Raw genomic sequence first — 15,355 nt, forward strand, 5'->3', positions numbered from 1 at the left:
ATGTATATAAGTATGTATATATAATGTGTGTGTGTGTTTGCTCATGGAGACAAGTCTGTGTACTGGAAAAAACAAAAACAGGACTGGATCATATTGGAAATTAAATTCATTGACAAAACTGCCAATAATTTGTATACATTTTTGGATTAAGGTGCCAAACGTACATATAGACTCCCCACCCGGTATAATTAGGTGCATGTGGACTTTGTCTTTTGAGGGATGATTCAAATCGGGTCGACCAACCTCATATGTGGCCCCATTTGGAGCACAAAAGACTGTTTTTTGTCAGGGTGAGAGGGTTAAGAGAGCTCATTTCACGGCAGTTTATTTGCTCAGGTCCCAAAGGGACGTCCCTCCAAGAGTACTATCAACTCTACCAGCTGGTGTTGGGACGGGACGGCACAAAGACCCCCATAAAAGTGACATCCCATTTAAACTGCATTTAAGACAAATGAGATGACGGGGAGGGACCATTGTGTGTAGGTTTTTTTTTTGCTGGCAGCAATGATGCCAGCAACTTATCAAAATAAGTTTCTGTTAGTGTTATGTTGTCCATTCTTAATGTTTTCCTTGCTAATTCACAGCAAATTAAAATGCTAATTAATAATAGTGTTTTTGCTGCTTCTAGGTTTTCTTGCAATTTCTTTTTGGTTAACACTTCAAAGTAACTTACAATTATTAAGCTATTCACTAGCAGAAAAAAAAAAATACTATGGCAATTCCATTATTTAAAAGTCATTTGCTTTGACTTCTCTTCAGTAACGATGTGTGTATATGTATGTGTGTACAGTATGTGTGTATGTATGTATGCATGCATGCATGTATGTATGGTATGTATGTATGTATGTATGTATGTATGTATATATATAACCTTGATTATTCACTGGTATTTTACCACTGAATAACATACCTTGGGATTTGAAGTATTGTGAATTAGCGTATTGTGTACTGTAAATACTTAAGAATTATATACTAATCATTTTTATTGACTACGTTAAAAAGTTTGGGGTCGGTACGTTTTTTTATTTTTTATGTTTTTGATCACAAGGCTACATTTATTTGATCTAAAAAATGTATCAAACAGTAATATTTTATGATGTGTCTAACAGTTTTTAAATTCTAAAATTGAATTGTTTTTGCGACTGTGACGTGAAGCTGAATTTTCAGCATCATTACCCTAGTCTTCAGTGTCACATGATCATAAATCATTCTAATATGAAGATATGAGGCTCAAGAAACACTTCTTATCAATGTTAAATCCAGAGGTGGACTGTAACGAAGTACATTTACTTGAGTATTATTTTTTTCTGGAAACTGTTTACTTTAACTTCACTACATTTGAAAGACTAATATCGTACTTTTTACTCCACTACATTTCTGTCAAAGTCCTTGAGTAGAAAGTAGTCAGGGCATGATTTTTTACCGCCTATAAAACATGATTGTTTTACGTGATTGACAGACAGCCTATCAGTAATCACTCCTGTGGGGTCACATGTCGTGAAGTTTGACGATTAGAACAATTTCTCTTTACAAGTGATCTGTGAGAGACAGTATCGTTGTCACAAGTAATGGTTTGAAAGTTTTGTTTTCACGGCAAAAAAGATTTTCTGTTGTGCTGTTTGTTAAAGCAGTATTGCTGTTGGGCAGTTATACAGTTATGGTTGTATAGCTAGTTTTTGGGGGTTTTTTTTGTATTTATTCAGACAACTTGATTCAAATGTGCATGAACACATAGATGTGGACTTCTTTTGTTGGGGTGATAGGAGTGTTAAATAAAAAAAAATGAAGATGATTATGGCTGTCTTTTTTATCAATTCAGTTGTTTAATTTCTATAGGTTTTGTGACATTCTAAAAGCTCCAAACTAAAAAATTACAAACTGGTCAGTGTATTCGCTAGGTTGCTTCAGAGGCATAAGGTCCTGTAATAATGCAACAATAATATAACAATGCATTGACATTTACTTTGTACTTTTGATACTCAAGTACTTTTAAAAACAAGCGCTTCTGTACTTTTACTTAAGTAAAAATCGGTCTTTACAACTTTTAACTTGTAACGGAGTAATATTTGACCAGTAGTATCTGTACTTTCACTCAAGTAAGGAAGTTGTGTACTTTGTCCACCTCAAATCAGTTGTGCTGCTTTTATAGAAACGGTGATACTTTTTTTCAGGATTCTTTGATTAATGGTAAGATCAAAAGAACAGGAATAGTTTGTAACATTATAAATGTCTTTACTGTCACTTTTGATCAATTTAATGCATCCTTGCTGAAAGTATGCATTTCTTAAAAAATAAAAAAAAATAAAAATAAAAAAAAAAGCTCTTCCCAAATTTTGAACAGTAGTTGTATAGATGAGAATTATGAGAGCTTATACATCATTTGAAATGGCTCTAAGAATTTAAACATTTGTTTAAATGTCTCTTTTTCTTCAGGTTCACAGGCGTTCGGCGGAAAGGCTCCGGGACCTGTGTTGTATGAACAGAGGCACCTTCATTAAAGTAGGGCAGCACCTGGGAGCCCTGGACTACCTCCTGCCTGAGGAGTACACTAGCACACTGAAGATCCTGCACAGCAGAGCGCCTCAGAGCAGTATGGAGGAGATCAGGCAGGTCATACGAGAAGACCTGAGAAAAGAGGTATGAGAAAGTAGATGCTTCAAATGGGCATATTCAGATGTAAATAATCTTGGGCCGGTCTTGATTTTATTCAGTGGGATTTGTATTGTATTGTGAAGTGATGAAATATATTAACCAATGATACTGACATTTATTTATATATTTGTTATAAATATATTGGTTCGTATATTTCATCATTACACACACACACACACACACACACACACACACACACACACACACACACACACACACACACACACACACACACACACACACACACATCTTTACTTAGCTATCAGAATGGGGACATTCAATAGACGTAATGCTTTTTATACTTTACAATCTGTATATTCTATCCCCGTACACTAACCCTACCCATCACAGAAAACTTTCTGCATTTTTATATATATAAAAACAACAGATTTACAAATGAGGACATCACTAAAGGGAGGTTTTTGGAGATTTTGTCAGGTTTTTGTCACTTCTGGGTACAAATTTGTAGAGACACACACACACACACACACACACACACACACACACACACACACACACACACACACACACACACACACACACACACTCTTGACCTTGGTTATGGTAGCAAAAAATGTCCATTTAAAATGTTATAAAAAGAAAATAATTTCATTGACTTAATTTTGATTTCATGTTGTATCGAATGATCCAAATCACATACTCTGTCATTATCGCAGGCTGCTCTTTGTGAGAGAAAGGAGCTGTTTTTTGCAATAAAAGTCTAGGTCATTTTGGGTCGGCAGGGTTAACGTCACGTGAGAGAAGCTGAGGTCTCCCTCGTCCTCTCCTGTCAGCGCTTTTGTGCCTCTTGTCAGAGCAGTCGTCCTGAAAGAGCTCCGTCTCAGGAATGTTTTGACAGGCGTTTAAATTTTGGTGGAGATAATTGTTCCGCTCTGAAGATGACCTGTTCAAATCATTTATCAGCTTGTGTCCCAATGTTGTGTGTATATATCAGGCTGTTATCTCACATTACACAGGAACAAGGCCATTCAAGCGATGCGGCTTGTTGAGGAGAGGCGTTTTGTTACTTTCCAAAGCGATCAAATGTATGACTTTCACCTAAAGGGGTGATACAATGTGTGAAACATCTTACATTAAAGGAGGTACCAAGCCATAGAGTAGAGTTTTGAATATAAAAGGCTCTTATTGACCATTACGCAACAAACTAGCAACCACGGTTGAGTTTTTCTTCAGAAAATGTACAAATCAAATATTTTTTATGCATTCTCACACTATGGCAATCCCAAATCCAGTTGCTGTTCAGTATTTCAGGTACGTTCAAGGTCACATAACTCGCCAGTTTGGGCAAAATGACCTTGAACGAGGTCAATTCAAACCTGTAATCACTCAGCCGGATTCTGAGCTGGTTACCGTAAAAGTGCGGCCCTCCCTCGTCTGACCTTGAGAGGGCTACGCTTGTTCGCAATGCTCCTGGGGTTTTGACTGCATCTTTACAGTTTTATTATTGTAATTATTAGCTCTAATAGATCAGTCTGACTTCTTGCTTCATTGCCTTCCCGCCTCCCATTCCTCTCTCTCTCTCTCTCTCTCTCTCTCTCTCTCTCTCTCTCTCTCTCTCTCTCTCTCTCTCTCTAAAGCCCCATCCCTCCCTGCTGTATGACAACCGCACTGGCTGCAACATTACGTAATTCCATCCAGGTCGCGACTGGCTTGCAGAGGTTTAGGGTGTGTGTGTGTGTGTGTTGTGAAGTAAGAAGCATTTGAGACACCACTGCTGTGTGTGTCGGGAACTGGAGATGGACCCGTCACGGCTCGTTGGGCTCAGCGCGGCGGGAGAATAATCCCTCTGCCTCCATTTCACAATAAAAGTCCTCCCAATTCTCTGGCTTTCTCCTTTTGTCTCTCGTTCACTCCATTATCGTCTCTGTGTGCGAGTGTGTGGATATGTAGATTAGGTGAGGCTTGCGCTCCTAATGTTGTGTAAGAATAATGCGTCTCTGGATGCTCTGTGTCAGGTCAGCGCAAGTCTTTTTAATGAACATCATTCATCTGCCTTTAGCAGGGGTGTTACTTGAGGAGAAAAGGGTAGTTGTGTGTTCTCAAGGAAATCAACAGTACAAAATGAAACCGTAAACACTATGAGATACGAAATGATTAATTACTCTATTAGTAGCAAGGTTTCCATCCACATGTGTTTATGTGAATTTTTTTGGTATTGCATAAAAAGTCAGAGTTTCACCGAGATGCAAGTAATATTTGGAAAATATAAATATAAATATTTGGAAAGAAATCAAAGTAATTTGTTCAGTTTGTGAGTGGATCCTATTTTTTTCAGTTAGAGGCCATGCGCATAATCTAGAAGCACATTCACTGAATACATTAGGTGTGTTTGACGAAGCAGCGCTGCGCGGACCAATCGTTGTATGACATCTGGAAACAAACTTTTGAAAACGTGTTTCAAAGTGCACGTTTTTGAAAACGATTCCGTTAGTCTATAGGTGCGTAGTGTTTCTTTACAAAGTGACATCGCCAACTACTGGCCTGGCATGCAGATTACAGGATTTTTTTCACAGATCCATGTGACCTGGGATGGTTTTGACAACGTCGTCTGTACACGAAAAACGTGAAGGAAAAACGTTTCTGTTCGGAGTACATCGTTGTCGTTTAAACGTAAATTCAAACCCTAAATTTGCCCAGGTGATTGGCTACTTCCTCCAAGGCATCTGCCACTGATCGCTAGCAAACATGAAGTCTGTCACAGTGTTTTGTCTGTGCACCCTTTTTAATTTATACTGCACAAGTAATTTGTTACATTTTACTAAAAATGCAACGATTGCTTCCTCGGGTGACTGCAAATTTCTATGTAAAAACTAAATAAAAATACTATTAATGTTATTTTATTGAAACCTTCTAAGTACTCAGTATTTTTTATTTATTTTATTTATTTTATATTTTATTTTAATTTAATAGTGTTATTAAAATATTTTAAAATTTTATAAACAAATTTTATAATACTTATATTTGTTCCTTGTTAATAGTGTAAGATAAAATTTGTTCATATGCCTTAAACTTGAAAACAATGTAAACATCAGAATTTATGAATATATGTCTAAGTCAGACTGAAATACCAAACCCAGAAAGGGAACTTTGCCACTTCATTTCATAAGTCTACCTCACGCCACTGGGCTGTAGTATCCGATGTACTGCGCCGTGACTGGTTGGCAGTACCCGTCTGACAGAGTCACTGCCAGGGCTTTTAGCGAGAGTCTCCTGCACCATGAGGTAAACTACAGCATCCCAGAATTCCCCCACCTCCCCTCATATTTATTTATGAGGCCTGGCATGGTCTCACACAAAATCAAAAAGCTGTTACGGGCGGCTCTGGATCCATTTAGATAAGGAATTATTGATATCACAAAGGTGTGGGGAGGAAGAAAGACACTGGTTTTAGTTTCCTCTCAGCTTGCCTTCGCTCTATCTCTTTAATTCACTCTTCTTTAAGCCCGTGAGCAACTGAAATGTTATTCCATGAGATTCTTTCCAGCTAATAGAGCCAGACCTCTGCTTTATGCACTCTTGGCTTACCAGAAAGCCACTGAATTTGTATATGTATATATACACACACACACACACACACACACACACACACACACACACACACACACACACACACACACACACACACACACACACACACACACACACACACACACACACACACACACACACACACACACACATACAGCAGTACACACATTTTTTAAATTAGCAATATATTCCCTGTCCGTAATAGTTATGTACACAACTGTTATTCTAACCTTGTTAATGTATAATATCTCTCTGCCCACAACAAAAGAACAGCTATTATCTTTTTGCATTTTGTGGCTTTCTAGAATGTGTGAACGTTGTGTGTTGGCGAATAGCATTAACCTCCAGCACATTGTAAGGGAGGGTTGGGTAGAGGGACTGAAAAAAGGACGGGGCACTTAGTAGTTCAATTATGCAAATATTTATCAAAAGTAATTATCGCGTTCGGTTGAAAAATTGAGCTAATTACTCAACACTACTTAGTTTTGAGGCCACGGTTGGGGGGGGGGGGAAGAACACACACGTGACAATTTGAGCAAGGACTCTGAACCATGAGCCTTCAGGGCTGTTTGTTAACAAATAGTAGTATGTGCTGAGATGATTGTGAACATTAATAATAATAGTAGGTGTTTAAATTAAGAGAATGATGCAGAACTCTCTGCCTTGATGCTAGAGTGTTGTGGATGTTGGCTATCCAGTGAAGATTTCCACGTCAAAGAAGGCGGAGCCATATACTGTAGCACACCTACCTATCATGTAATCGCCAGAGAACAATGTAGAGTTGTCAAAAAGTATCGACTTCGGTACCAAGTTGGTACTGGAATGTAAAAAATGTGACTCTTTTAGCGCTGTTAAGCAGAATCGTAAACAGCTCTGATTGCCCATTGTGCTTACACGCTCATCGGATATGTCTGTGATTGGCTACAATGATCAGCGCTTCAAAAACATGTTGTAAATATACATCATTCATTGACACTCTTCACCGAGCGCTTACACAGATACAGACGGGAGCGTTTGAAAGCAGGCGTCTATCAGCAGACAGGTTAGTTGATTGACGCCTGCTTGTGCTTTCGAACGCTCCCGCTCCCGTTTTTTTTAAAACACCTTCAAACACTTCCGTGTGCTCTCAAACACTCCTGTGCGTTGATCATTGTAGCCAATCACAGACATATCCAATAAGCGCGTGAACACAATGGCCAATCAGAGGTGTTTACGATTCAGCTCAACAGCGTTCAAAGCGTCACAATTTTAACTCTAGAACAATGAACTCTAGAACAATGATAGTTCAAATGTGTTTGCAAACTTTTTTCTATTTAAAACTCTTTAATCTGAACCTTGGTTTGGCCTGATTTTGTTCAAAATGACATCACACTAGTTCGTTCGTAGTATATTGCGGCCTTAAAGTCACCATGAAATCAAAATTGACGAATCGTATATCATTTTGGGAATATTGCTGTATTTCTTATATATTATTTATCTGTGCACATATTTTTTTTTAATTTATGTGCCCTCATAAACTTTTAATCTCTTCTCTGATGACGTGTTCACCGGTGCGTGGGCAGGTCAACCTGGCTGTCACTCATATGACATCACAGGAATAGCAAACCACAAAGATCCAATCAATTCCCGATGGACAAAATCAAGTCCCGGCCTACTTTTTTTTTTTCTTGTCCGAGAAGCGGTTTCACTCTGATTTATACATCACAATAGGGAACTATCGCAGCTTCAGTCTCAGTGATTATTAATAGTGATTCATATCTTTGCAAATTAAATTAATTCATAGTACCGTTTTCATGAATTATCATCCTTATCTTATTTCAAAGTGTAAAATAGGGACTGGCAGATTTCCTTGATGGATGATTAGGTCTAAAAAATGCTGAAAGTTCTTCCATATGCTGGTTAACACAAGAAAGGCCCTGCCACTCATTAACCAAAATAGACTCAATTAACCTTTTGTGAGACAGACAGTGCACAGTGTACAAGAGATGTTGGGCACATTTGTTATCTACCATACCACCCCGGTTCTCTACTTTGGGAAAGACTGACGTATCGATCTGAGGTTTCCACTAGTTTTCTTCCATTTGCTAGAGAAATGCTCTTTAAGCTGTCATTGATATAAAAAACACCTCACCTTCATAAATATCCTCTCACCCGCACAGGTTCATGTTGAATCCAGAGATAGGATCTCTCTGTAAGACCCTTCCACAATATTTAGTGTCACTGTTTGGTCACATCATCACTTTTTTCTGCAGCGGAGCATGCAATATAATCTCTAATCGACACATAGCTTCTTGTCAAATCCCTCCTCAGTTGAGCAATCGTGCCATCTGAGCTACGAGATGAAGTTCTTAACCGCTCTGTCAGGCTGGTATAAATAGATCCCATCTCTGCTCTCCCATTTCTTTTCCTCCTCACCTAATATTCTTTTGCAAACTTCCTGAACCATTAGCTCAGCTGTGCCCTTGAGGAGGACAGGGTTTTGTTTAAAGTATCCCCCCGTAGTATTATATTTAAGTAAACTGTTATTTTTTTTCAGTTTATATATTCTGATTAGTAATGTTGAATTACTAATTGCTAATGTTGAGTGTGTATGTGAAGTTTTAGCTCAAAATACCCCACAGATATTTTTTGTAGCATGTTCAATTTGTCACTTTTTGAGGGTGAGCAAAAACGCACCGTTTTTTTGTGTCCCTTTAAATGCAAATGAGCTGCTGCTCCCGGCACAGAGGGCGGAGCTTCAAGAGCTCATGTGTTAGCATCTTCGATTACCTCACATAGACACGCACTGAAAATTTCATCAACTTTTAGCCTTTCATGTTCAAACCGGAGTCGGAGAAAGATGGAGAGACTCAAGAAGAAGTGACAACATGTAGAATGCAACAGGACATTTCTGAATGGTTAGTTGATGGATTTATGTAGCTGATGTGGAGTTAACTATCTTCTAGTCATTGATTAGCATATTCTGTCATGATATGTGTATAAATCTAGTTCCTGGGGGCGGGGTTTATGTAAATTTAAGGGTTAGTGATGTCACTAACCTGTGAAGAAGCTCATTGTTGTCCCTACCAGTCGTTTGTTGTAGTCCTTAAAAAGCGATTTCTATAAAAGAAAATATCCCCATTTCCTTTGAACTTTGAGCGCCATAACTTTGCAGATGGTGTTTATGCTCAAACAGCAGCATTACACACTAACTAAAGTTAAAAAAGTGAAATCATAATTCAATTTCAAATCAATAAATACATTTCCCCTCTAACTTGCTTATAAGCAGGTCCCTCAGAAGGGGATCATCATATTTGAGGGTTCTTGTGTACAAACTCCTGTATTGGATGGGAATCCTGTCAGAGTCCACTATGCAACTGAAGCCTCATTTGGACCATGTAACTTCATTCATCTTCAGCCAGGTTATGAGTCTCTGATCTACCCAGTGAACTCTCTTGCCTGTTAGGTCTGCTGTGTGTCCCATAGAGAAAAGACTGGGCTCATGGGGCAGGGATCCATTACAGGAGACCATTAAACAACAGATGGCAGGCGAGTCCCAACCTAGGAGTGGCCTGTGAGTGTGTGCGCTCTGTGGAAAGGGGGTGTATCTCTTGGAGAGCGCCACCGCTGCTGCCTCATTCTCAATGACACGATGGCCAGTGGAGCATGTAAATGTGCATCATTTCTGGTAATGATGTGCTGGATGTGTGGCATCATACGGGGTGTGTCTCAGCAGCCCCACTGTTCCCATCCTGCCAGCACAACCCCAACACCCACCCTGCCCCACTACTCTTTCACTACACTTCTTTCTTTCTTTCTTTCTTTCTTTCTTTCTTTCTTTCTTTCTTTCTTTCTTTCTTTCTTTCTTTCTTTCTTTCTTTCTGGTTTGTTTGTTCTTTTGTACATTGTTCTTTCGCTTTAATGTTGTTCTTTCATTCTTTTCCTTCCTTCTTTCATTTTCTTTTCCTTTCCTTCTTCCTTCACCTTTCCTTTCAATTCCTTTCCTTTCTTTCCATCCCTCTTTCCTTTGTTTTTCTATCTTTCATTCATTCTTTCTTTCCCTTGTTCAGTTCTATATCTTTTGTTAATTTTTCTTTTGTTTGGTCCTCTTCTCTTCTCTTCTCTTCTCTTCTCTTCTCTTCTCTTCTCTTCTCTTCTCTTCTCTTCTCTTCTCTTCTCTTCTCTTCTCTTAATTTTTTTATTGTTCTTTCCTTCCTTCCTTCCTTCCTTCCTTCCTTCCTTCCTTCCTTCCTTCCTTCCTTCCTTCCTTCCTTCCTTCCTTCCTTCCTTCCTTCCTTCCTTCCTTCCTTCCTTCCTTCCTTCCTTCCTCTTCCTTCCTTCCTTCCTTCCCTTCAATCCATTATTCCCTCCTTCCTTTCTATCAATTCTTCCCTCCTTCATTTGTTTTTCTATCCTTAGTTCATTCTTTCTTTCCTTTGTTCTGTTCTTTTTCCTTTTGTTAATTTGATTATTTTGTTATTTCTTTTGTTCAAGTCTCTTTCTTTCTTTTTTCCTTTTTTTCCCCTGTTTGTTTGTTCTTTCTGACATTTTTCTAAAGATTTAAAAACTTGACAACATAATTAAATGAAAAATAAATGATATAGCTTGTCTATGTTTTAAATCCTCCATAAGGTTTCTTCATTTTTAAGTGCATTACAGTAAATACAAATTTTTGGTTGTTTTTCCATACTGAGGGTTGAGTCACGATTTGAGTCACGATTTGATCCATAAACTCTTAGAACACCCAATGAATCCACAGAATGATGAAAAAACAGTTATACTTAGCATGAGGGTCTGAAAAAAGAGCATGTGGTCTTTTTGGCATTGGTTTATAATAGTAAAGAAGCATGTGGGTTGCTGGACATCTTTGGCGTTGGTGATTTGTTGGACCCTGTAAATATCCAGACTCAGCCCTCTTTGCTTCAGTGGTTTGCCACCCTCGCAGAATGCAGGCTGTCCCAGTGCTTCCTGTATCCATATGGGCTGTTCTCTACAATCCCATGTTACTCCCTGCCATTCCATGCCAAACCCTTTACTCTAGCACCAACACTCTGGCCCAAGACCAAGCTTTGTTTTCCAAAAATAATGATAAACGAAATTATCATTGAGTTATGTTTGTTTGTTTTTGTATTTTTTTTGTTGTATTTTTGTATTTTTTTTTATTGGTTTGTTTTTGTGTGTGTATTTCCCCCTTAGCAAAAAATTTTTGAATTATGATGGAATAATAGCAATGAATTTATGTAGTTGTGTATATATACGTGGGTGTCAGTGCAGAAATAATAGACTTCACTATTTTAATAACCACTGTGGCAAATTTACTGAGTAATTCTAAATGATAACTTCAGTTTGTGAGTCTTTTTGACAGATTTGTTAAAGAACGGTCTCTCACTTTTCGTTTGTAAATCAGACTATGGGGCATGTAGTATATTATTGTGTACAGCAAGATGTTGTCTGTTTAACATCTTTGTATTATTTTGCACTTTTTATCTCATTTCTTTCATTTTAGACTTGTTTTCTTGTGGTGTGCCTAGATGTAGCAGACATGCTGCTCAGCCACTTAATGTGTAGAAAACACTGCATCCATGCAGCCAATATAGTACATAGATGTGCCTTTTCATTATAAAGTGAACAGCCAAGTTTACTTGGAGGCTGCAATAATATTTTTTATTAGTCAGTCATAAAAAATGAGAAACGAAACGGAACTGTAGCATTTGTGGTGGCATATGTGGTCCTACAGTGTGAATCTGGAGTGTGCCGTTGAAATGACTCTACAATCTGTCCGCTCGGCTCTGAAGAGAAGACCCTACTGCACTGCTCTGTGGTGCATCTCTAAGACTGTTCCTCACTCTCTGTGAAAACAAACACAGAAACAACTTTTTCAGAGTTTCATCATGAACGTTTGTGCAGTTTGTTTGAGTAAATAGGACACATTTTATACTTTAAAATTGTATTAGCAATGACTGAGTTGTTTATTTGGCCTTTTTTGTACTTAACTCAAAGGAGTTTTTTGTAGAAATGTTTTATAATTTAAGCACATTCTCTACTAGTTCTCAACTAGTTTGGCCAAGAGACCCACATTTTCCCATGATCATTAGGGCCGGTTCACACAGAACGAGATGCGGGTCAGTGGAATGAAAAATAGCGCAAGGTCCAGAAATGTGTGTTTTTTTAAAAAAGTTTAACATATTTTAACTTGAGCGATGCGTTTTTAGAATGCAGTGTAATGCGTATGATGCTGCAAAAGACACGAACGCAATGGTTTTATAAATACAATACAATACAAATTTGACAAATTATAATACATTTGATTATTATTTTATTTTTTTTAAACCAAGCATATTTATTTTACAAAAATGGTTGACACTCACACAAGTACCGTCCCACTTTACTTAACATACATATAAATTGTAAGAATACAACTAATGCTGATGAATAAGCAGTAGGCCTATAAGGTAAGGCTTTGGTTGTAGTCCCAAACTAGTTTTTGTTAATACAATAAAGTTGGTTGGTATGAGCCACCACAGTCATTTAAAAATATACAAAATAACACCAAGTGAAAATAAAGTGGCTTTTTGGGGTTATGGAAACAAAAGTTATCATGGTAAATAGACAATTACTAACGTGAACTGTAACGAAACAAATGGAAACTGCTCCTGATGAATAGAATGAACATCATACATGTATGCAAATCTTTCCCAGCTAGCACACGACGTACCGGTTACGTAATTTATTGGTACTTTTTGGGAATTTCATGACTTGACTAACTGACAACATAACTACGATGTTGCATGCTCGTAATTTCTTTCGTACTTTGTTTATAATGAAGTGGTATACATCGTGTGCTGCTGGATTTGCGCAAGCAATCGAAGACTGAGCTTTATGAGCTTTGATGTCATACTCTGATCGGTCTGCGCAGTGCCGCTTCAATTCAAACACACTTATTGGCTGCGTCCGAAAACTTAGGCAGTTGACTTGCAGGGAATGACTTTGTAGGCAGCGTTTGCGCGCGGAGATACCTCACGAAACTGGTGGTGGTCGACCGATATATCTCCAAGGCCGATACATCGGCCGATATTTGTCATTTTTTTAAATATCAGCATCGGCCGATAAGTTTTTCTCTTTGGCCGATGTGTTGGAAGCGGGACTTGTATTTTGAGTGCGCTCCAGACTTATATTTTGACGGGCGGCGCTGAGAACACCAGCGCCTGATCACACAGCGCTCACTCACATTCTCCGTCTTCATTAGTTTATGTATGTCAGTCATATCTAATACTACCGTCAACATTCAGCAAATGTGCATCTACATCATTTAAACAAATATCTGAATATCTAATAAACATTTAGTTTCACAAACCTTGCAGATTTAATCGAATCCAACAGTGATATCTTGTGAAGTGTGCATTTGTAGCCTGCATAAACGTGTTACGGTCGGTCGGTCCGTGCGAAGTGAGTGAACTGATACACTTACACACAAACTGACCACCAACTGCAAATTTAAGATGTCATCTTTATTTAATTTTTTAGCTCACTCAGTTCAAAGCAGTTCGTATGTAAATGTACATTTTTGACCAACGTTTTCCAATTCTGATGTAGTTTCTAGCGAGAAATTACTATTGTAGTAATTAAATATTTGCTTAGTTATCACTAAAGCTCTCTCTATTTTGCCTTAGTTCATTAAACCGTTACACTGCCTCAGAAGTCTGTCTGAAATCAGTTTTGTGAGGTACTTTCGTGAGTGTGCCTACAAAGTCATTGCTTGATAAGGCAACAAGTCAGCTGCCTACGTTTTTGGACGCAGCCATTGTTTTTTTTGACTGCACACTCAAAACGGTCTTGCGACACAACAGTTGAGAAACACTGGGCTAATTCACATAATCTTATTTCAATTGGTCTTTTTCATATCACAAAACTGTCTTTGACTGCTGACATTTATAAAAATGAAATGAAATAACACATCAATCACATGAAAGAGAGAGCAAAAAACGGAAGCAAAAACCATCTCTTGTTGCTTCTGATAGGACACCACAAAAAATGGGAAAATAGATTTTTTTTTTTTTTAAAGATGATAAAAATGAATAAAGCAGTGGTGCGTTAGTTCAAAAGCTGATAAATACCCTCTGGGTTTCTCCTCTAGCACGATAAGAGATTAAAATATTACCATAAACACTGCATTATCTCACTCACCAGAGTTTTTCTCCCATACGCCCCACAGCAGAATGTTATCTCTCCATTTCCTCAGCATGAATATCTGCTCCATTAGCAAGCCATTCATCCACCCAACACACTGCTCTGAATAGGACCATAACACTGCTAAAAGTGATTGGATATCTTTTTCTTGTGAGACTGGTCTGATGCCAAACCAGTCGACTGTTGAAAGTTGTTCCCTATTACTGTTTCTTTTGCATTAGCTTCAATGATTGTAATGGTACGCGTGCGAGAACGTTTTAAAGGCTTTTTGTCTGTCTACAAACCTCAGTCATGTTACGTGGAATCAAGTCGTCTTTTATGGTAAATGCGTTTCATGTGAGCGCCACAATGCATTTTACGAAACAAAACAAAACAAAAATAGTGCAGGAAAGCAGCATTAAAAAATAGAACAGGTCTCGGTTATATAATGTGTAATTGTAGAGGAGAATTCATATTTGTGAACACTTGATTTGTAGCCTTAACTAGCTAAGCAACTTGACACTTTTACAAGCAGAACCTTACAAAGACATTGAAATATATACATAGAAGACCTGCAAGACTATGCATAACTTTAACATTGCTGAATTGTTTTATAACTGTGTTAAAGTTATTATCTTGTCATTAGGGATTTTTTCATTTATTTAATGTTTTATTTAATTTGTTTTTAATTGAGTTAGGTAGTAGTTTGATTCTAATGAAGTATTACTTTTGAGTTGTTGTTTTTTTTCTGATGAAACCTTTTATTCTGATGTAAACCTTTCATATTCTTTGAGGATACACTTTCAGTAAATATCCAGGAACTAGTTTTGCTTGTAAATTGGGGAACTCCTTTGATATACGATTATATCTTATCTTTAAATAAAATTTTGTCTGAGTGCCAGTGATTCTTTGAGCCTTTGGGCAGACTTTTGGATCTCAATGTCAAAAAGTGTAGAATAAATGTCTAGTGTCCATTTCTCACTTCTCTACAGGTAAAAACATTTTAAAG

At 37.8% G+C, this 15,355-nt stretch overlaps 1 protein-coding gene across 3 annotated transcripts in view; it reads left to right on the top strand.

Moving 5' to 3' along the window:
* adck1 (aarF domain containing kinase 1) overlaps nucleotides 1-15,355 on the top strand; it is a 117,594-nt gene that overhangs the window by 33,119 nt on the left and 69,120 nt on the right. For all 3 annotated transcript variants that reach the window (XM_082144126.1, XM_082144127.1, XM_082144128.1), the window contains one exon: nucleotides 2,434-2,637. In XM_082144126.1, the coding sequence (XP_082000252.1) occupies nucleotides 2,434-2,637 (204 nt within the window). The remainder of the gene's footprint in view (nucleotides 1-2,433; nucleotides 2,638-15,355) is intronic.

This window comes from Leuciscus leuciscus (genome assembly GCF_965113295.1).
Source record: "Leuciscus leuciscus genome assembly, chromosome: 17".
Classification (NCBI taxonomy): Eukaryota; Metazoa; Chordata; class Actinopteri; order Cypriniformes; family Leuciscidae; genus Leuciscus; species Leuciscus leuciscus.